Consider the following 23,035-nt stretch of genomic DNA (forward strand, 5'->3'; position numbering starts at 1 on the left):
AAATATATATTTTTTCAAAAAACTGTTAGGATTTAGAAGACATTTGTCAAATGTTTGGCAGATGAACATTTGACAAATTACAAATGTTCGCTGTATATTCAAAGATTTGCATACATTTTCACGACTTTTCAAAAATAGCAGATCTACAAGCACATATGAGCTTGTATATCTGCTATTTTTGAATAGCCAAAGACATCTAAAATGACACAGATGCGTTCCCGGATTTAATGGGTTAATGGCCCTCGCTCAGATTTGATGGCGGTGTGGGATTGAAGATGGAAAGAAAAACACTTCCCTCGTGTGATTCTCTACAGCTCTCACCACTATTGTCTTCTTCTTCACAGTAAAAAATCAACGCTTTTACTTTACACATTTGTAAACTCAGAGAATGAAATCTAACACTGAGAGTTGGTCCATTTGATCACACTTTGTTTGTTCACTCTCAGAGTTTTTCATGAACAGTGTTCTTTCACGGCCTCACATTGTCTTGTTGTTGCTCCCTCTTTGGTTTGCACTCTGCAGAGAGGCTTTTTTTTAGTGAGGAGCAGAAAAACGTTTTAATGACATCCACATGTTTTTGAAGGATGTACACAGTCAGGGAAACACAGCAGTCAACACACACACACACACACACACACACACACACACACACACACACACACACACACACACACACAGAGAGAGAGAGAGAGATGGAACGTTTCATGCGCGAGTTCAGGGTGGTTAAGGAACTTGCTGCGGCAAGTTTGAGCCAGTGGATCTCTCACACAGATACCCACATTGAAAGATTACTTTCCAGGTCACACTTGTACAGTAGTGTGTGTGTGTGTGTGTGTGTGTGTGTGTGTGTGTGTGTGTGTGTGTGTGTGTGTGTGTGTGTGTGTGTGTGTGCGTGCGTGCGTGCGTGCGTGCGTGCGTGCGTGCGTGCGTGCGTGCGTGCGTGCGTGCGTGCGTGCGTGCGTGCGTGCGTGCGTGCGTGCGTGCGTGCGTGCGTGTGTGTGTGTGTGTGATGAAAATGACTGGTCCTATTTGAAGGCAGGTTTGTTTACATTCTTGTAAGATGGTGGCAGAGGCTCCTCCCCCTTCCGTGAAGTATGCAAATACAGAAAAAAAGAAATGACCTTCCTTCTTTTCTTAAGTCCTTTCCTTTTCTGCCTCTTCCTATAGCCTCTCCCCCTTCTTTTTTAATGACTAAATAGTACATTGTAAAAATCATTTAAAATCATCATTTAACTGTGGGACGTGTCCAGATGGAACCAAATGGACCCTCACGGGCCCATTTGGTTCCATCTGGACACGTCCCACAGTTAGATGATGATTTTAAATGATTTTTACAATTTACAATTTAGGCATTTAGCAGACACTTAATCCAGAGCGAATTACTAAATGCATTTTTAGCAAGGACAACGCAAGATAATACATCAAATGCATAGAAATAGTCATCTAATAATAAAGTATTACATAAGTGAACTAAGAACCTATCATCACTCATCAGCCTGTGCATTGAAACTATACACCAGGGGTCTTCAACGTTTTCAGGCCAAGGACCCCCTAGCTGAGAGAGAGATAAAGCAGGGACCCCCTACTCTATAGTGTATAAAATTGTGTTTCAGATTAAAGTTTTGTTTTTTTACTTAGTCTGCTCTTTTTTCCCTCTACACCTATAGCCTCTTTGCCAAAAAATAGCCGATCTACAAGCTCTCAACGCCTCGCAGCGCGAGGCGTTGAGAGCTTGTAGATCTGCTATTTTTGCCTAAAGTTCTCCTCAGTAAAGGGGATGCTAGGGTTCAAACAGTTGAGGTAAAAAAAAGAAATATCGCACAAAGATTTGGCGGACCCCCCATAGTAGCTCTGAGGGCCCCCTAGGGGTCCCGGACCCCCTGTTGAAGACCCCTGCTATACACACTATACTAGGATGCCAGGTCAACAATAACCTGGCATCTGTTTACATAACATGCTATCTAAGTTACATACTTGATCAGAGTATGGAACTATAGTGGAGGAATCTGTGACATTCTTGAAGCTACAAATACCTACAAAAAACAGGAAGTTTCTCAGCTGAATAGAATCCATGTTGACACTATCAAGGTGAGGGGATATGGAAGTCTTATCGCTCAGGTCTCTCTGAACTAGCTCTACCATTTTTACTGTATTTCCAATGATAAACATGTGTTTTGCTGTTGATTGTTGAACTATAAAGAGACTTCAATTCTCATAGGGATGGATCGATGATAACCTATAAGGCGATGCATTGGAAGTTTGATTTTCCTTTCTTGCCAGTTTGTCAAGCTTTTCTATCTATGATTTTGAAATGTATGCACAGGAAGCCCACCGCACTTTTTTGGGGGAAAATATTCCATCGTCTCTTCATGATACAGATTCTTACCACCCCAACCGAGAGTCATTGTAGGCTGTCAGTGCCACCTCTATCCAGTCCAGAACGCTTGTGTTGTGTGTGTGTGTGTGTGTGTGTGTGTGTGTGTGTGTGTGTGTGTGTGTGTGTGTGTGTGTGTGTGTGTGTGTGTGTGTGTGTGTGTGTGTGTGTGTGTGTGCGCGCGTGTGTGACGTGCATGCGTGTGTGCATGTGTGTCACTGTCAGCCCTGTTGTCCGTCTGGTTGGCTGACACGGCTGTCACTCACTGTGACATCCTGCTGCAGCTCCTGTGTGTGTGTGTGTGTGTGTGTGTGTGTGTGTGTGTGTGTGTGTGTGTGTGTGTGTGTGTGTGTGTGTGTGTGTGTGTGTGTGTGTGTGTGTGTGTGTGTGTGTGTGTGTGTGTGTGTGTGTGTGTGTGTGTGTGTGTGTGTGTGTGTGTGTGTGTGTGTGTGCAGTGAATCACCTCACAGTGAATCACCGCACAGACAGAAGCTCTCTGGCTAATAGAGTGTAACAGAATGGAAGGCATGTCGCTACACAGTGGAGCCTAATCACACGCTTTGTTCAGACTAAATGGTAAAAATAGACACCACCCCCCCCTCCCCCCGCCCCCCCCCCCCCTCCCTGTGCAACATGCACACACACACACACACACACACACACACACACACACACACACACACACACACACACACACACACACACACACACACACACGTGCACGCTCTCTCTCTCTCTCTCTGTCTGACTCCCTTTCTCCTCCATCAAACTCATTCCTTCTTCTTCTTCTTGTCTCTCATCCCCCTTTCTCTCTCTCTCTCTCTCTCTCTCTCTCTCTCTCTCAGTCTCTGCCTGCTGTTAGCAGCATAGTGTACAGTGGTCTCTCTGCTGTTAGCAGCATAGTGTACAGTGGTCTCTCTGCTGTTAGCAGCATAGTGTACAGTGGTCTCTCTGCTGTTAGCAGCATAGTGTACAGTGGTCTCTCTCTCTCTCTCTCTCTCTCTCTCTCTCTCTCTCTCTCTCTGCTGTTAGCAGCATAGTGTACAGTGGTCTCTCTCTCTCTCTCTCTCTCTCTCTGCTGTTAGCAGCATAGTGTACAGTGGTCTCTCTCTCTCTCTCTCTCTCTCTCTGCTGTTAGCAGCATAGTGTACAGTGGTTGTTACCTCATGCAGAAAGTCACATGTCTCTCTGATTAGAGACAAAAAGTCACTTAAAGGAAGGAGAGCCAAGATGGCAGCCAGACAGGCTGGGTGACACTGTTCATTTTATTGACTAAGACTTAAGACTAAAAGACTAAGACTACAAATATTTTGATATTTAGTCGACTAAAATAGGACTAAAACTAAATGGTGTGTTATTAAAAAGACTAATAGTCAGACTAAATCAGAATTTGCTGTCAAAATCAACACTGCTGGGTGATTTGCAACAAGACTCCCCCCTCTCTCCCTCTCTCCCTCTCTCCCCCTCTCTCTCTCAGAGGTGTGACTATATTATTGTAATTTTCAAGAATTTAGTTAGAGCAAAAAATTATAATAAATATTATGAGGAGATGGGGGACTTGGATGTGTTCAAAAATGTGTGTGTGGGACTATGAAGGTGTACTTCCCCCCCCCCCTACAAATGATTTTGAAATCATGTGTGTTGCTCTAAAGCAGTGGTTCTCAACCAGTGGTCCTTGAGGGGGTTCCAGGTGGTCCCCAGTTAAATGATGGAGTTGGTAACCAAATGGACCCTTATAGATCTTTAACTCTTGAGAGCGTAAAATGAAACATTTTACACTCTCAGGTTTTAAATTATTGTTAAACATCTTCATTACTTAATTTACAAGAAGTATTATATACACAATTAGACAATGTAGAAGAAATATTTGTATACGTTTTGGGAGAGTCTAAATCTCATCAAATGGTGATGAATCTGTGGCTCAAATGCCAAATAAATAATGGACCTTGATATGAAAAAGGTTGAAAACCACTGCTCTAAATCAGTCTGTGATTGTCTTCTTGAATGAACTAATGTAGCAATTTTCATATGAATGAGTGGTTAAAAATAAAACATCTCTTTCTCTTTTTCTCCCTTTCTCTCTCTCTCTCTCTCTCTCTCTCTCTCTCTCTCTCTCTCTCTCTCTCTCTCTCTCTCTCTCTCTCTCTCTCTCTCTCATCCTGGCGGTTGTTTGTTCCAGCGTCCTCCTCCTCCTCTCTGTGTTTTTTTCTTCCCCTTTAAGATCTCTACCTCAGTCTCAGCCACTCATTTGCCAGATCAAAATGGCTCTGTGTGTGTTTGTGTGTGTGTGTGTGTGTGTGTGTGTGTGTGTGTGTGTGTGTGTGTGTGTGTGTGTGTGTGTGTGTGTGTGTGTGTGTGTGTGTGTGTTGCATGAAGGCAGAGGAAAGAAGGAAGGAATGCGTGGGAGAGAGAGAGACAGAGAGAGAGAGAGAGAGAGAGAGAGAGAGAGAGAGAGAGAGAGAGAGAGATGTTGTTGGGGGAAGAAACAGAAAGGGACAAGAGGGAGGGGGCAGGATGCAGAGCGGAGAGAGGAGCTTGTCTTTATGATGTCACATCTCCTCGCTGTCGGATATGGAAACCTTGTATATATAGAAATTCTTTATTAGGAATAAACCCCTTGAGATTCAGGTTCTCGTTTTCGAGGGGGTCCTAGAGACAGCAGTACAAAATACTAAGTGAAAACATACAATACAAAACAAATAGCAAAAAAATGAGAAAAAAACAGACCAAAAACAAGGACAACACAATCAGGGTATTATACTCTAAGCAAGCACAAAAAGATGGATGATTTGTTCAGAGTCAAATATCATTGTCATTTACAATGTCAGTGTTTTGGACATACAGTTGATTTTACATTACATTACATTACAGTCATTTAGCAGATGCTTTTATCCAAAGCGACTTACAGTAAGTGCATTCAACATAGGTAGGGAACAAAACTACTAATCACCAGAAGTCCTAAGTGCATTTTCTGCAAAAACAAGCAACTAAGAGTATACCTATACCTATATCAGCTACCTACTTTCTTAAACAGATGAGACAAATAGCAAAATCAAATGAGCACGAGCTAAAACAAATGAGTGTATCGACTTAACAAGATCCAATAAAACAGTACAACAATAAAACAAGAGTTCGTACAACTAGTTAACAACAAGCTACAAGGCGAAGAGGAAGGGTAGTGTTTCCTGAAGAGGTGGGTTTTCAGCCTGCAGTGAAAGATGGGCAGTGACTCTGCTGTCCTGACATCAGTGGGGAGTTCATTCCACCACTGTGGGGACAGAATTTAAAGGAATATTTAGTTAGTTATGTTATTAATTATTATGAATTTGTTCCTTGTTTATAAAAGTGTATGTAAAGTGTAAATAACGTGTGGTAGTGTAATGGTCATGGACATGTACAAGAGATGCTATTATAAGAAGACAGTGCACTTTTGAACACATTGAAAGATGATATGGTTCGAATATCCATGTCCAAAAACGGTTCCTTTTTCATTATTTCATTATTATTAAAAAAAAACATCTTTAAAGTAGTGAAAATAGCAGATCTTCAAGCTCACAACGCGTCGCATCGCGATGCGTTGTGAGCTTGCAGATCTGCTATTTTCACTACTTTTGTGTGTGACACTCTTGTATGATGAAGTAGGACAGTAGGAATCGATTTGCTGCAAGCTTCAGAGAACGGCAGGGGAAAGCATGGGCATGTTGTCATGTTTAGCCAGGAGTGAAACAGATGGATGAGATGATGTTTGGGGGGGATGAGGGAGCAAAGAGAAAGAAAAAAAAAGTAGAAAAAGGATTCATTCACAAAACATGGAGTCTTTGGAACCAGTGTTGATTTGTCGACTAAAACTATGACGAAAAATGTTCGTCGCCTTCCTTTTTTCACTGATGAAAACTAAATAAAAACTAAATAAAAAGCTAAATAAAAACTAAGCTATGATGACTAAAACTAAGACTAATTATATTGACAACTTCGTCAACAAATAAAAACTAGACTAAATGTTAGGGAGGGACTGGTGGAGAAGAGCAGCCTTTGGTTGCACTCGGGTGTTGTACTCTGAAAATAGCAGATCTACAAGCTCACAGCGCGTCACAGCGCGACGCGTTGTGAGCTTGTAGACCGGCTATTTTCAGCATGCAAGCAAGCGTAAAACATTACAACGGCCATCAAGGCACAATACATTTTAGTCGACTAAAATCTTATGATATTTAGTCGACTAAAACTAGACAACAACTAAAACATTTCAGATGACTGAAAAATGACTAAAACTAAATGGAATTTGATTCAAAAGGCTATGACTAAAACTAAATCAATCAATCAATGCTGTCAAAATCAACACTGGAACACACTGCTGGAAAAGCTGGTTTTGAACGGAAAGATGGGGAATTCTTTTTTGTATTAATTAAATGACCACTGTCAACCTGACGTCTATTTTGGGCATGGCATATCGGTGAAGATTTTTTTATTTGATTATTTTCAAAAATGGTGAAAGTAGCAGAGCTATATACTTTGCTTCCTGTTCTAATTTAGGGTTAGGTCAGGTGGAGAGAGTCACTCGCTGACTTCCTCTGTGGAGGATGTCACGCCATGTGTGTGCGTGTGTGTGTGTGTGTGCGTGTGCGTGTGCGTGTGCGTGTGCGTGTGCGTGTGCGTGTGTGCGTGTGCGTGTGCGCGTGTGCGTGTGCGTGTGCGCGTGTGCGTGTGCGTGTGCGTGTGCGTGTGCGTGTGCGTGTGTGTGTGTGCGTGTGTGTGTGTGTGTGTGTGTGTGTGTGTGTGTGTGTGTGTGTGTGTGTGAAATCTCCCATTTCCCCCTTGAGTTGGCTTGGTGTTCTGCTGTGTGACATTACAAATAGATTGTTTCTATAAAAGGTCATTGTCATGAAAGCTCTCCTCCAGATCAAAAAGCCACCGGCCATTAAAAATGGTTGTGGGACCCCCAGGTCCCCCAAGCAAACTTCATATGCCCCACCCCCCGGCCCCCCCTACCCCGCTGTTCTGTCCTTTAACATCAGCCCTTCATTATTTTCTTCTCTGTCTCCTCTTTCTCTCTCTCCTCCCTCATAGTGCTGTGTTCAGTCATGTCAGAGATGCTCTCATGCAGGCAGGCAGTGGGGTATGTTTATTATTGTTAAAGATGTGTCCCTTCTTCCCTTTCTCCCTCAGGCTGTGTTTCATTTGACAATGAAGCCTTTTGTCCCATTAATAAATGAACCACTTTTCACCCTGTCATCCCTATTTGTGGGCATGCCATAATACTGTAGGCACAATTTTTCATAAATAGCGAATATTGGCGATTTAAAAGCTCAGACTGACAGACCTTTATTGATCCTAAGGGAAATTCAGTTGTCATAGCAGTGTGCTGCTGGGTAGTTTAACCTATAACAATACATCATTCTTCAGTAAATGTATGTTGTTGTTTTTTTATTAATACTTGTAGTTAAGTAAAAAGTAGAATATTTGCCTCTGAGATGTAGGGGAGTAGAAGGATAGTATTTTTTCTTTATTTAAATACTCAAGTACAGAAAAAAGTGCATTGCCGGTACTTGAGTATTACTCAAGTAATGCAAGTAATGCCCCAACAGCAAGAGTCTGAACAAGATGTTTGCAAGCAATTCTATCAGATGCTGGTTTGTGGTGAGCTGCAACCATAGAGTTATGATATATGGGCTGCAACAGGTGTGTAGATGTAGCTTAACCTGTTCCACAACAGTGGTTCTCGAACGTTCTCTACCACGAAAGCTTTTCTTTACTACTACATGCAAATGTATCCATTTGTAACTCTGAGAGAGTACAATGTAGCCAAATGGACCATTTACTGTTTTACACCAGTTGTTCTCAAACTCTCTTGTACTAGTGTAACCCCAGCAGCAATATTTATTTTCTGCTGAGTATCTCTTCACCTGCACAAAACATTCTTTCTGATACTGATGAAACCTTTTGTATCTGTCATAACTTCTTTTGTCCACTTATCTGTTTTCTTTTCTTCTCCTTTTGTTTGGCTTTAATATTCTAAACTCTCTCAGGCCAGATCAGACCTAACTGCAACTTGTTTATATAATTGGCGGGTATATTGCTAATGAATTTGCAGATGCAAATTAGCTACAAACCGTAGATAACTCTGACCGAACAGTTCTGTTGTAGGTGACTTGAAAATATATTCCATCATACAAGATTTTTGTATTCCATAACCTGGTCGTATTTCATCACTGTCTGTCAGCCATAGCTGCAAGGCATTGTGTGTGTGTGTGTGTGTGTGTGTGTGTGTGTGTGTGTGTGTGTGTGTGTGTGTGTGTGTGTGTGTGTGTGTGTGTGTGTGTGTGTGTGTGTGTGTGTGTGTGTGTGTGTGTGTGTGTGTGTGTGTGTGTGTGTGTGTGTGTGTGTGTGTCTGAGTTTGACTTTTACTGACTACAAATTGTTATGTTCTGTGGTAGATGTACAGAGATCTACTTTTCTCCTCCATATTCTGTCCCAGATTTCGTACATCCTTTCTGATTTATTCCATCATATTTCACAGTAATACAGACCTTCCTCCATTCATTTGGTGCAGGTACTGTACATACTGAATGACATCCAAATGTAACCACATGAATGAACCCTAGTGTTCCTATTCTGTGGCGAGCATTCAGCAGAAACAGCAACTCTACAATCTCACAACGCGTCACATCGCGACAACTGAGCTTAGGTCTTTTCGGTGACCAGATTTGGTGTAGAGGGAAAAAGAAGAGGGCCTTGTATAGACCCCTGGGGAACTCCTGGGGGACTGGTTAACTCCGGATATAGGATTTAAGTGGTTAAAGGACCATACCGGTGTTACTACATGTCTTTGTCCATAGTCAACATCGGCTAGATAGGTCACATAAACCTCCACCCGCCCCAAATGCTTAATTTTTTGATCCATTTTCAATAAACTGTACATAATGTACCTGATTTCTTTTATTAACATTAACTGCAACTCACTGTATCGTTAAAAGCCCTCTCCAAGCTAACGTTTGAGTGTGAAATGCAGCACTTGTGAGGATCTCTTTTTCTAGCTTTATTAATAAAATGTTGGTTCAAATTGATTACTAACTCATTACTAACAGTAATAGTAATTGTTGTAGATTAAAATAAATGGCGTAGTGATTTTCAACATGGTGTATTACCAGTACCTAACAACTTTAAAGTCTGGTAGAGTGTCTTTCTGCACCGTTTCATCAGGAATGGCAGTGAATGACATTCACATGTTCAAATGTTGACCCACCTTGAAATTCAGCAGCATGTGATGTGTACAGTACAGTAGGCTTTAGTTTAGGCTATACAGCAGAGCAGTATCTATGACCAAAGCACAGAGGTTGTTTGCAGTGTTGGCCAGTAGAGGGAGAGGTTGTTTGCAGTGTTGGCCAGTAGAGGGAGATGTTGTGCTGAAGATCCCACTCTCCTCTAGGGTTCATCACATGCCTCTCACATGGACCTGATGATGACAGAATAAGAATAAATTATTAGTATTATCAAGAAGAGCTGTGTATGGCTAGAATTGAGGGCTTGTTCTATAGCCATAGAACAAGCCCTCAATTTGAGAATTCAGAGCAGGCTTTAGTTTTAGTGCGGTCACCTCACTGATATCACAGGGGAGGGGCTTTTTGTTGACCCATTATATAACACTATGCACATCTGTTGTGAACTCTGTCTGAACTCTATGGTGGACTATTGAGAGTGACCATACTCCTCATATGTACTCACACAGCAGATGAGTCTAGGCCAGCTCCTACCTTTTAAAATACAGGGGTTGTTATCTATGGTTGGTATGGTAGACTTTAATGGTTTAAAACCCTCCCAGTCTTTCATTGAAATGCATGTGAGCTACATTTCAGTAGTGACTGAGAGTTAAAGGCCAAATCCTTCCTTAACTACTTGTTAAGGAACACACTATTAAATCTAGTGTCCCTGTTCTGGGGGATGGATGGCAAAAATATTTCCAGTTTTCTCTCTTTTTTAATATTTTTGAAAATAATCGCCTATATTGGACATGCCCAAAATTAGGGAAGCGTAGGTCATAGAATAGAATAATCCACACTGTTTTGGGGTGTTTTTTGTCACAATATATTATATACGTATAATCAGAGCCGTCTGGGAGAAATGCGGGGCCCTGTGTGAAGTCCCCGTGCGCGCGATTTTTTTTGCGGTTTCGGGTGGATATTTCCGAGTTTTTGGTGGTTATTTGCGGTTATTTACTCTTAATAAATGTGATTCTGTTCACTTAAAAAAGTGCGGGGCTCCCCCAAGTGCGGGGCCCTGTGCGGCCGCACCGCTCGCACTACCCTTCCTGCGGCCCTGTGTATAATGCACATATAGGTGATATTTGTCTTCTGCCTTTTACCCATCCTTTAACAACTAGGAGCAGTGAGCAGCCATTTGCTCAGGGAGCCGGCGCCCGGGGAGCAATTAGGGGTTGAGAGTCTTGCTCAGGGACACACATCGATACATTGCTGGCCTGGCCTGGGCTCTGCTCCCCAGGCGGGTTCACTAACCACTCAGCTATGGCCACCCCAGGTTGAAAGTGGTTAAATAATTGAGCCTCTTTAACTAGGCCAATATCAGTAAGCCTTTTTTGGCACTCAGCGACTATTGGCATCATTGTACAGCTTCATGGCTACCAGCATCAAGGACTGACCCAGTCCATTGGTCTTCCACATGTTGGAAGGATGAATATGCGTACCCCCCTCTGGTACTCAGCCACCTGTTATTTCCTTCTGAGGGGGCTAGCCATGATAGCCACCAGCTTCTTCATTGTAACTCACCTCCGCCATGACCTCCCATACCATCCTAGCACCAACAACAGAGCCAACCTTCTTTTGATTTTGATGGAATATTTTATTAGACAGAAATGTAAAACAGCACGAGTACAGTCAAACACTTTGTCTAAAAGGATGACACCAAAGACGTCCTTGCGGTCTTGTTTACATTGGGGTCCTTTAGGGGTCTTTGCGAGTCCTTTGCGAGCTTGTCAGTCTGTTTCTGTCCCCTTTGTCCCTTTTGTTGATGTACCCCCCCCCCCCCCCCCCCAAGCAAGCAAGCAAGCAATTGCAGAGAAGAGGATGCTTGCCCCAACAGAATAGTAGAACATCTGCTGCAGGCAGCATCCTGTTACACACACAAAAGGACCTGAGCCTCCTCAGGAAGGGCCAGTTTGCTCTGGCCCTTCCTGTAGCCCTCCCTTCCTCAGCGTTTGTCAGGCCAGTTCAGCTTGTCGTTCAGGTGCATACGCCCAGGAACTTGTAGGTGGTCCACGAACTCCACTGACTCCCCATGAATGGTTGCTGCTGGGGGCCTTGGCCTTGGTCCTCCTTGGTCTTGCTTGCATGATTGAGGCGAAGGTGGTTGTCATTGCTCCACCTCGCGAAGCTCTCCGACCACGATGGCGCTGTGCTTGTTGTCCGTGTTGTTGCTGTTGTCATTCATAACGGAACTGAATATGACGTTGTCTGTCGTCTGAGAACTTCTGAAGGTGTGACACGTTTCGGAGTTTGAAGCAGAAGTCGGACGTGTAAAGCAGTGGTTCTCAAACGTTTTCATGTCAAGGACCCCTAAATTAATGTGTATTTGGCCACGGACCCCCATCTGAAAAGTTTTGTGCCAAGGACCCCCCAGGCCCCCCCATACAAGATTTGTGGTGTTAAAAATGTCAAAAATATTCAAACATTTTCCAAGAATGTCAAGATTATTTTTCAAATAGCCGATATAGGGCCATGGGGGTCCCCGGACCCCACTTTGAGAACCCCTGCATCCGTCCACAGACCGCCATAACTCTGAGAGTGTACAAATGGAACCAAATGGACCCTTGCGGTCCATTTGGTTCCATTTGTACACTCTCAGAGGGTGTACAAATGGACACTCTAACCTAAGGGTCCATTTGGTTCCTAACTATCCATAATATATCTGGGGACCCCATGGAACCCCCTCAAGGGCCCCCTGGGGGTCCCCGGACCCCACTTTGAGAACCACTGGTGTAAAGGGGTGAACAAGAAGGTTGATGATAGTACAGCAATGCCCTCGGGACCAACCTGCGCTGGTCACCAGGTATTGTGGTCTGCAGGTGAGGTAGTTCGTTATCCAGGCCAGCAAGCCATGTTCCACCTGCATCGCAGAGAGCTTCACAGCTATAGCCGGTGTGGTTGGATGGTGATGAAGGCACTGGAAAAGTCAAAGGACAAAATCCTCCCAGGTCTGGGGCCCTCGAATTCAGGGAAATAAAAAAGTCATATGAAATTGAGGGTCCTTAACTCCTTGACATGATTCAAGGGTCCCCAGTTTCATATGACTTTTTATTTTATTTTATTGGGCCTAAGGCTTGAAAAAAAAATATTGGCGTAACACTTAAAGTTCTGATACGGGGTGGGCGGGGGGAGTTACCGGTATATTGCTGTCCAAAAGAACAGATCTACAAACTTAACAACTTGTCGTGTAGCAAAGCGCTGTTAGCTTGCGGTGGTGTAAAGTAAGTAACTATTACAATTTTTAGGTATTTTTTACTTTACTGGAGTATTTCCAGTTTTCAGTTCTTTTACTTCTACTCTCAGAGGCAAATATTGTACTTTTACTCCACTACAATTATTTGAAAACTTTAGTTACTAGTTACTTTGTAGATTTTGATTATTATTACAAAAAATACAGTACATTAACCACTTCAACGACCCATTTAACCCATTACATTTCAGCCATTTGAAAATAGCAGATCTACAAGCTCATAATGCTGCATTGTGAGCTTGGAGATCTGCTATTTTCAAAAGATTTTTATACAATTTATACATTTGAAAACTTGTGAAAATGGGACATTCTGCATAATGAGTACTTTCTACTTTTGGTGCTTTATTTAATTACATTTTGATACCAATACTTTTGTAGGCCTTACTTTTACTCAAGTAAATTTTGAAAATTCCAGACTTTCACTTTCGTAAAAAAATGTGAGTACATTTTTCCACCACTGTCTAACTACAAGCTTAACAAGGCGTTGCTAGCTTGTAGATCTAGGGCATTGGTTCTCAAAGTGGGGTCCGGGGACCCCCAGGGGTCCTTGAGGGAGTTCCAGGGGGTCCCCAGCTAAATGATAGATTAGGCACCAAATGGACCCTTGGTCTGTAACTCTGAGGGTGTACAAATGTATTTGTGCATTTGTACACTCTCAGAGTTAAATTAACATTGATTTTTACAACATAAATTAGGGTCCCAGAGATAGAAATGCCATTAAATGGGGGTCCGTAGCATAATGCATGTCAAACTGGGGGGTCCTTGGTTGAGAATCACTGCTAGAGCCGCCCATAAAAGTCTTCTCTTATGGGGGTCGCTGGCATATCTTTTCAAATGGGTGGTCCGCAGGCTAATAAGTGTCAATTTGGGGGGTCCTTGACATGAAGAAGTTTGAGAACCACTGATCTAGGGCATTGGTTCTCAAAGTGTGGTCCCCCAGGGGTCCTTGAGGGTGTTCCAGGGGGTCCCCAGCAAAATGTGTGAATATAGCGTCACAATAATTTTAACCTTTTATACTTTGGCTATTCAAAAATAGCAGATATACAAGCTCATAGCGCGGCACCGAGTGCCGCGCTATGAGCTTGTAGATCTGCTATTTTTTTTTAAATCTTGAAGATTCGTGCAAATCTTTGAATATATATATTTCTTTTAAACATTTTAACACAAATCTTTGCTTCTGGGAGTCCCTGGCACAACATATTTTCAGATATATAATATATATCAATTTGGGGCCCCCAAATTGGGGGTCCCTCGTCCCTGACATGAAACAGTTTGAGAAGCACTGATGGGGGGGGGGGGGGGCAGGCCCTGCAGCGACACCGTGGTACCGCTGTGTATAGTGTTGGTGGGGGGCGGGGCCATTGTTCGGTGTGTCTAGCCTCTCTCTCTCTCTCCAGGAGGAACAAAGGCTGTTCTCCTCTAGTCTCTCTCTAGTTGGACTAGAGAACGTTACAAATGCCGTCGTTCAGCACCAGCACAGATCGTTAAATAGAAACCTTTAGAAACCCCAAAACTTTAAGAAGCACACTTTCTTTCGGCCGTGGGGGGTCCGCTCGCTGCTTCTCTTCTGGTTGTTTGTTTGTGGATCGGGGGTCCGCCGGGAGAGAGAGAGAGGAGAACGAAGCGTTGTTCCACGATATCGGCGTGGAAGAGGAGCTCCTCCAGCCCGCAGAGGAGGCCCTGAACACCGGATCGAGGTGTTGCATAGACCCCCCTCCTCTCCCCCCCATTCTCTGCAGGTAAAACTAAACAAAAAAACAACAATCTGTGAACGTTAGATTGATTTGGATCGGCTAGAAAAAAAGCCATCAAAACGAGTCATGTGTTTTTATTATGTATAATGTAATAATAGCCCCGTTGATCCACTGTGTGAACGATGCATGAATCTCTAGGGGTAATAATCCAGGGGTTGCCATGTCCGCTTATTATAAGCGACTTTGGTCTTGTTTTTTTCCCTGTTAAATTGTTTGTAAATACTGGTGGGTTGTGTTTTTTTGGGGGCTTGTTTCTAAAGTGTTGTTGCTTATTTTGGGGCTTGTTTTCCTAGATGTCGTTTAAACCAGTGGTTCTCATACATTTTCATGTCAAGGGACCCACTATGTATTTGTCCACAGACCCCACCCCCCTTCTGAAAATATTTTGTTTCAGGGAGGGACCCTCAATACATGATTTGTGTTGTTAAAATGTTTTTAAAAAATGTTCCAAAATTACATCTTTATTTTTCAATATTAAATTTCCTTTTAGTCTATAGTCGCTTCTTTTGGGCTTGTTTTCATAGACCTCAGACCTGGTTGCTTATTTCTCTCGCAGAATCTGGCAACACTGGTAATAATTCAGCAACTAAAATAGCTTTAGCAATGTCGGTCCTCTGTGTCTGTCTGCATAATGAATGCAGCCTCTGCAAGAAGGCACTGAGCCAGATAACATGTTATGGAGATCTGTCTTCAGTCTCTGTGCCAATAAATCAAGTGTAAATGTAACCGGTTTGTTTCGGTTTTTAACGCAATTATTTCAGGGTCTGAGATGCTTGCTGTGCAATTATGTTGTTTGCTGTAGGCCTATGTACAGTGTTGCCACATTTTGTGAGAGAAACAAGCAACCAGGTTTTAGGAAAACGAGCCCAAAAGAAGCAGCTAGGCCACATGAGCACTTTAAACCTATATGCATCGGTTATTTTCAAAAAATCTTGCAATAAAATTTGGAATATTTGGAAAGAATATTTTTGAAACATTGTAACACCACAAATGCTCCCTGTGGCACAAAACACTTTCATGAAAATATTTGAAAACCACTGGTTTAAATATGTATTTTTGGAAGCAGGCCTAAATAAGCAAGTATACTCTAGAAACGAGGCCAAAAAAACGCAACCTGCAACTATTTAGAAGCCCAAAGTCGCTGATAATAAGCTGACATGTCATTTGGAGCCCGAGACTTTGCTATCACACCTCAGTCAAGAACCCACTGAAAAGGTTGATTTGCTTCAAAAAGTCTTCATTCTAGCCTGCTGTCTGACCGGTCAACAGCATCCACACTGGACACTGATGGAACTCATCTTTATATGAGCCATGTATCCTATCCTCCTCGCTCTGGATGTTCCTGTTCTGTGCCCCCCGAGCAGCACCCACCCACCTACCCACCCCTCTTTCATTAAGGCATTTATGTTTTAGCCCTGGAGATTATCATCGGATGGGTGCCTGAGTTAGATTGGATCCTAAAATACCCAGGGATCACGGTATGCACTTATAATGGAGGCTCATGGCTTGGGTTTGTTTGTGGGCTCGTAGGGTGGGCTTAGAGAGAGACAAGAACTAGTTTGTGGAACAGAACGTGTGTCTTTGAATGTGAACATGATTTGTCAATAGAAAGATGGATAACATGCATTGGATAACATGCATTTATCTTGTCCAACAAGCGAGGTGCACATCAGGGGTGGTGGGTGGTGGAGGAGCATTGTTGTAGAGCATTGGTTCTCAAAGTGGGGTCCGGGGACCCCCAGGGGTCTTTGGGGGAGTACCAGGGGCTTCCCAGCGAAATTAGTTAATTTTGCATTCAATTCAGTTTAACCACTTGAGCCCGATATACATTGTCTATTTGAAAATAGCCGATCTACAAGCTCACAACGCGTCGCTTTGCGACGCTTTGTGGGCTTGTAGATCTGCTATTTCCCCCCCAAAAACTTGCAAAAATGTTTCACATTTGGAATATTTTTGGAACATTTTAACACAAATCTTTTATGGGGATCCCCCCTGGCACTAAATATTTTCAAATGGGGATCCGCGGCCAAATACATATCAATTTGGGGGTCCCTGACATGAAAAGGTTTGAGAACCACTGTTTTAGATTAGGTTTTTTTTTTTTTTGGACCAGGTTGAACAATGGTTCGTTAAATGGGGCTGAATGCTGTCTGCTGCTGCTCGTTGTTGGTGTAGCTACTAGCTGGGGGGAGGGGGGGGGGGGGGGGGGTGGTGTCTTTGGGTCAGAGGTGATGCATTGAGAACCATTGTGGGCTCCCCCCCAGAGCAGTGTCATCCCCATAGTAAAGGGGAGGAGAGAGCATGACCTGGCCTGACTGTCTTGGGGCGACCATCAAAAAGACAGATTTGTATTACTTTTGTTGCATGACACAGTGTTTCACATGGGGACATGGGCGGTCTGGTCTGCTGTTCCTCTTGTGAGAGCTCAGTGATTGTTGTTTGATAAGAGAGACCCGCTGTGTGCAGCACTGAAAGATGGCCAGGTAGATAATAGTGATGCTGACACACGCTCAAGCTCCTTCTCTATCATTCATACACCTATCTCTTTCTGAGCAGTGCCTGCTCACTGCTCAGCTTCTGAATCCTCTTGGACTTCTTTTCTTTGAAAATCAGATACCATACACAGAATAAGCCTTACATGGAATGTAATGTGCAGCAGATTCCTTGTCGGAGAGACTACAAGCCTAATCCGTGGACGCATGCATGAAATAATTCTTGATTGTAAGCGTTTGACTTACTGTATGCATACTATCTCTTTCTGTCACCTCCCCTCGGTTTGGGTGGTTGTAGAGATATTTTCATTTAAAGCCCCCGTGTTATTTCAGCATGAATGGCTTATCTGGGCAGACAAGGGTTAACAACAGCCGGGCAGAGAGGGAGTGGGGGATGGGCGGAACTAGAGGCAACTAGAGAGACACACACACACACACACACACACACACACACACACACACACACACACACACACACACACACACACACACACACACACACACACACACACACACACACACACACACACACACACACACACACACACACACACACACAGCAGAGGAGTGTGGCTGTGGGATCACATGAGATGGGGCTGTGTGTGTGTGTGTGTGTGTGTGAGAGAGAGGAGGGTTTCCTATAATGAGGACTGGAGTGAGGACGGTACATGAGCACAAAGAACATGCTAGGCCTTGACTGACTCACCGTGTTCCCCTAAAGCAAGCATTCCTTCATTTCATTAATCGTTTCCACAGATCGCTGTCTGCCAACAAATCTAATAAAGCCGATTTTTTTCTCTCTCGCTTCTCCGGCGTGGGTTCCTCCTCCTCGTCCCATTTAGTGGATTAATAACGATGCATTAGGAAATGAAAACAGCAGGAAATTGTTTTTTTTTCCTCATCGTGATTGCACTTTCACTTGAATGAATCTCAATAATGAAGTGGGGACCAGAGATTATAGAGCTGACTGTAATTTGAACGTATACCTGATAAGTGTGAACCGTGAACCCTCTTCTCTTCTAGACTAAATCTCTTCTCTTTTTGTGACTTTGTGCTTCTCCTCCGTAGGCTGTTCGTCAAAGTCGTTCAAGCTGTACTCCCCTAAGGAGCCCCCCAACGGCAGCACCTTTCCCCCCTTCCACCCGGGCGCTATGCTGGACAGAGATGTGGGGTAAGAGGTCCACACACACACAGCCAAAACACACCACAAGGCTTGTTCTATTGAGGGGAGAGAAGGAGAAAGCCCAAAACTTCATCTCTCACTTGTTTTTTTGTGTGTTGTTATGTCTCACATTGGAGCTGTCAAGCTTTTGAGCCTGACCCCAGTGGTGGAAAACATACTCAAATGTTCTACTTAAGTAGAAGTATCAATACTGCATTGTAGAAATGCTCTGTTACAAGTAAAAGTCTGGAATTCAAAATGTACTTGAGTAAAAGTACAAAAGTATTCGTATAAAAATGGACTTGAAGTGCCCAAGTAGAAAGTACTCATTATGCAGAATGTCCTATTTCACAAGATTTCAAATATATAAAATGTATACAAATCTTTTGAAAATAGCGGATCTACAAGCTCACAATACGAAATTGTGAGCTTGCAGATCGGCTATTTTCAAATGGCCGAAATCTATATAGGGCTGAAGTGGTTAATGTGTGTTTTGTAATAATAATCAAAATCTACAAAGTAACTAAAGTTTTCAAATAATTGTAGTAGAAAAAGTACAATATTTGCCTCTGAGATGTAGTGGAGTAGAAGTAAAAGTACTGGAAATACTCCAGAAAAGAAAAAAATCCTGAAAAGTGTACTTAAGTACAATACTTGAGAAAATGTACTTAGTTACTTTACACCACTGGCGTCCTTTATTGTAAAGCTGTATATTGGTAATAAATAATCTGGCAGTATGATGATGGCGGTTATTATGGTGATTCAACATTGTTTCCATATAATGTGAAACCGTAAGCAAGAACTTCATGAAAAAGTCTAATTTCAGGAAAAACTGTCGCAGTAACCTTTCTCGGTACGATCAGAGCTTTGGGATCCACATTTGTATTCATCACAGTCCTTTTACCATCCAACATCACAGCACTACTTTTTTTGTGCAATCTGAGCAAAGGAATTAACCTTTGCCTTTATCAGTAAATATATCTTTCAATTAATTAAAAGCGTATACTGTGTTTCTGAGATTACAGTATCACAAAACATAATATGGGTACTCAAGCGTTATCTATATCTATTTTCTTACTCACCTACTTAAATTGTGGTCACAATAATTCGAAGGCAAGAGCAGTGTTGATTTTGACTGTACATTTTTAGGGTTAGGACTTAGTTTTAGTCTTTTGAATAAAATTCTGTTTAGATTTAGTCATATTTTAGTCATCTGAAATGTTTTAGTTTAGCTTTAGTTGACTAAATATCATAAGATTTTAGTCGACTAAATCTACAGTTGATTTAGTTGACTAGAATGTATTCTGGCAGGGCTTGATGGCGTCGTAATGGCTGATTTTACACTTGGTTGCATGCTGAAAATAGCAGATCTACAAGCTCACAACGCAGCGCGTTGTGAGTTTGTAGATCTGCTATTTTCAGATCGCAACACCCGAGCACAACCAAACATAAAATGACTTGTCTTTTAGTTCTACTGGATCTCTTCTCCACTAGTTCCCCCCTAACATTTTAGTCTTAGTTTTTATTTATTGACGAGTCACTATATTATTATTTAGTCTTAGTTTTATTTAGTTTTTGTCAGGGGAAAAAAAATGTAGTCATAGTTTTAGTCGACAAAATCAACACTGCTGCTCAGTCCACAGTCTCCACACCTTTGCTGAGATGCTTTCAGACGGAATGAGTAGAAAGGTTTCATTAAAACCAAGTGTCAGGCTATAGCACCCTCCAGGCATGCATGCCCACATACAGCCCAGCTCCTATTACCAGCTGCAGTGGTGATTAAATTGGTTGCTGTTAAAGGTTTTTGGTTACAAACTGCCTCCCACGTTAGACTTGTTTTAATGCCTGAGTTCTTGTGTTTATTTATTTATTCTGTACAAATCCCATTTTTGTAGCTGTTTTAAGACCCAGTTAACCACTTTCAACTTGGCGTACCTGTTTTGGGGATTGCACATTATAGGACAACATTATAGGACAAAAGTTTCCCCCCCAAATTAATTAAAAAAGATGTCAAACAAAGAATGGGGGGGAAGTGAAAATAGCAGATCTACAAGCTCACAGTACGTTGTGAGCTTGTAGATACAAGGCTAGTCTAGCTATTTCTTGTATGACAAATTATATATGGCTTAACCCATTAAGAGTTAAGACTTGGAAAGCATCTATAATTTTAGATTTTAACCATTTTAACCATTATCTTATACTTTATTGGCTTTTCAAAAATAGCAGATCTACAAGCTCATTGCTATGAGCTTGTAGATCTGCTATTTATTTTTTAATCATCAAATCTTTGAACATATATATTTTTAAAGCGAACATTTTTTAACCCAAATCTTTGCTTCTTGGGGATTTTAGTCTACATATGTCTTCTAAATCCTAACAGTTAAAAAAAATAAAAACGTATGTTGCTATAATCAGGGGTTCTTAAAACATTTTCATGTCAAGGACCCCCAAAATGATATGTATTTGGCCGTGGACCACCCCCCATATCAAAATGTTTTGTTCCAGGGACCCTCAGAAGCAAAGATTTGAGTTACAAATGTGCGCTTTAAAAAATATGTATTTTCAAAGAATTGCACAAATTTTCACGATTTTTCAAAAATAGCAGACCTACAAGCTCATAGCACGGCACTCGGTGCCGTGCTATGAGCTTATATATCTGCTATTTTTGAATAGCCAAAGTAAAGAAATCACACAGATGCATTCCCGGTCTCAGTGGTTGCATGAAATAAAAAATGCAATGTCAAGTTGGCCTTTAGGTAAAGGAAATATATGTTGTAGACTTCCTGGGTTGTATTACCAAACATGTACGACATACAGTATGTAAACATACTTCAAGCATAGCTAACTGTTACCCATTCTTTAACAGGCCCACTCCAATGTACCCCCCATCATATATGGAGCCTGGAATGGGGTGAGTGTATTTGCATCCTACACTTATTATCACTACTATTCATGTTCTAAACAAGCAGTTTGGGTTGTTATGGCTTAGGGCAGGGGTCCTCAACGTTTTCAGGCCAAGGACCCCTTAGCTACATATTGAATAAAATTGTGTTGCAGATTACAACATTTCATAGATTTCTTAGACAGTTTCATAGACTTTGACAGCACTATCATTAGTATATGTTGGATTAATGTGTATTTTCAGCCATTGAACCACTTGGAACCGTCAATACTTAGTCTACTCTTTTTTTTCCCCTCTACACAAAACCTCTTTGCCAAAAATAGCTGATCTACAAGCTCACAACGTCTCGCAGCGCGAAGCATTGTGAGCTTGAAGATCTGCTATTTTTTGGCTAATGTTCCACTCGGAATAGGGTTCCGTGGTTAATGTAGCAGGGTTCAAGTGGTTAATGTAAAAAACATGATCCTATCACAAAGATTTGGCGGCCCCCTGTAGTAACTCTTGAGGGCCACCAGGGGTCCTGGACCCCCTGTTGAAAACCCCTGGCCTAGAGAGTTTTAGTTGTGTCAATGGGCGCCATCTTAGTTTTGTCTCTCCTGGCAAGAGAAAGGTAATTGCAACAAAGTCCAAAATACAATAAAAAAATCTTCAAAATGCTTCAAATAACTTTGACATTGTCAACCAGTTAAGGTGTCTTACACAACATCAGGGTCTCAATGGAAGAGTAGGGAGACCACCTTCAACCACTGCAGATCATGTGCTCGCTATATTGTATTAACAAACTCTACCATACAGATTGGTTAAAATAAGCTTTTTTTAAAATTAATTAAAATGAGTCCCAGATTGTGGCTTTAAATTTGTGCTTGAAGGTATGACTGTATATAGACTAAGAAACTGCAGTTGGAAATTACTTTTGGTTAAAGACCGAGAACGCATTTGTGTCATTTGTAGATTTCTTTGGCTATTAAAAAATAGAGACATACAAGCTCATAAGAGTGCCGTGCTATGAGCTTGTAGATCTGCATTTTTTTTAAATCATGCAAATCTTTGAATATATATATACATATTTTTAAAGTGAAATTTGTAACTCAAATCTTTGCTTCTGGGGATTCTACAAATGTCTTCTAATCCTAACAGTTTAAAAAAAAATGTCTGTTGCTATAATAATATCAGTGGTCCTCAAGCATTTTCATGTCAAGGACATTTTTGTGTGATATGATTTTTGTTTTTACATTAACCGCTTGAACCCTAGAATCCCTTTTCTGAGGAGAACTTTAGCCAAAAAAAATAGCAGATCTACAAGCTGCTTGTAGATCTGCTATTTTTGGCAGAGAGGTATAGGTATAGAAGGAGAAAAGAGCAGACCAAGTAAACAAAAAAGTTTAATCTAAAATGCAATTGTATACAATATAGAGGGGTCCCTGCTTCATCTCTTTCTCAGCTAGGGGGTCCTTGGCCTGAAAACGTTGAAGACCCCTGGATTAAACTATACAATACTATACACTGCTATACTACGTTTGTGCTGTGGGTCACTGACTGAATCAAACTGAGTGTTTAACTGTAGTGCTAATTCTGTGGTGTGTGTTGCAAATCCAGGAGGCCCACACCATACGGGAACCAGACAGACTACCGGATATTCGAGCTGAACAAGAGGCTACAGAACTGGTCGGAGGTGAGAGATAGTCGGCTGGTCCTATAATACACTTATAATAGAATTTAAGATTGAGATTAAAAAGGTAACCGATTCTCCAGTACATTATTATCAGCAGAATGGTCATAATTAAGCCATAGAACACGAGAGGGAGTGTGTGTGTGCTATTGCAAATAATATCACGGGCTGTGATTTGG

At 42.0% G+C, this 23,035-nt stretch overlaps 1 protein-coding gene across 8 annotated transcripts in view; it reads left to right on the plus strand.

Annotated features, from left to right (window-relative positions):
• Positions 1 to 23,035, plus strand: part of LOC311058278 (LIM domain-binding protein 1-like) — a 38,478-nt gene that overhangs the window by 2,879 nt on the left and 12,564 nt on the right. For 5 of the 8 annotated variants that reach the window (XM_084075669.1, XM_084075671.1, XM_084075675.1 and 2 more), the window contains exons 2-4: positions 18,192 to 18,294; positions 21,152 to 21,196; positions 22,784 to 22,859. In XM_084075669.1, the coding sequence (XP_083931795.1) occupies positions 18,192 to 18,294; positions 21,152 to 21,196; positions 22,784 to 22,859 (224 nt within the window). Of the gene's footprint in view, positions 1 to 14,472; positions 14,617 to 18,191; positions 18,295 to 21,151; positions 21,197 to 22,783; positions 22,860 to 23,035 lie in introns of those variants that run through there. The other 3 variants (XM_084075672.1, XM_084075673.1, XM_084075670.1) reach the window with 3 other exon arrangements.

This window comes from Gymnoscopelus microlampas (assembly GCF_963454915.1).
Source record: "Gymnoscopelus microlampas genome assembly, chromosome: 13".
In the NCBI taxonomy this organism is placed as follows: Eukaryota; Metazoa; Chordata; class Actinopteri; order Myctophiformes; family Myctophidae; genus Gymnoscopelus; species Gymnoscopelus microlampas.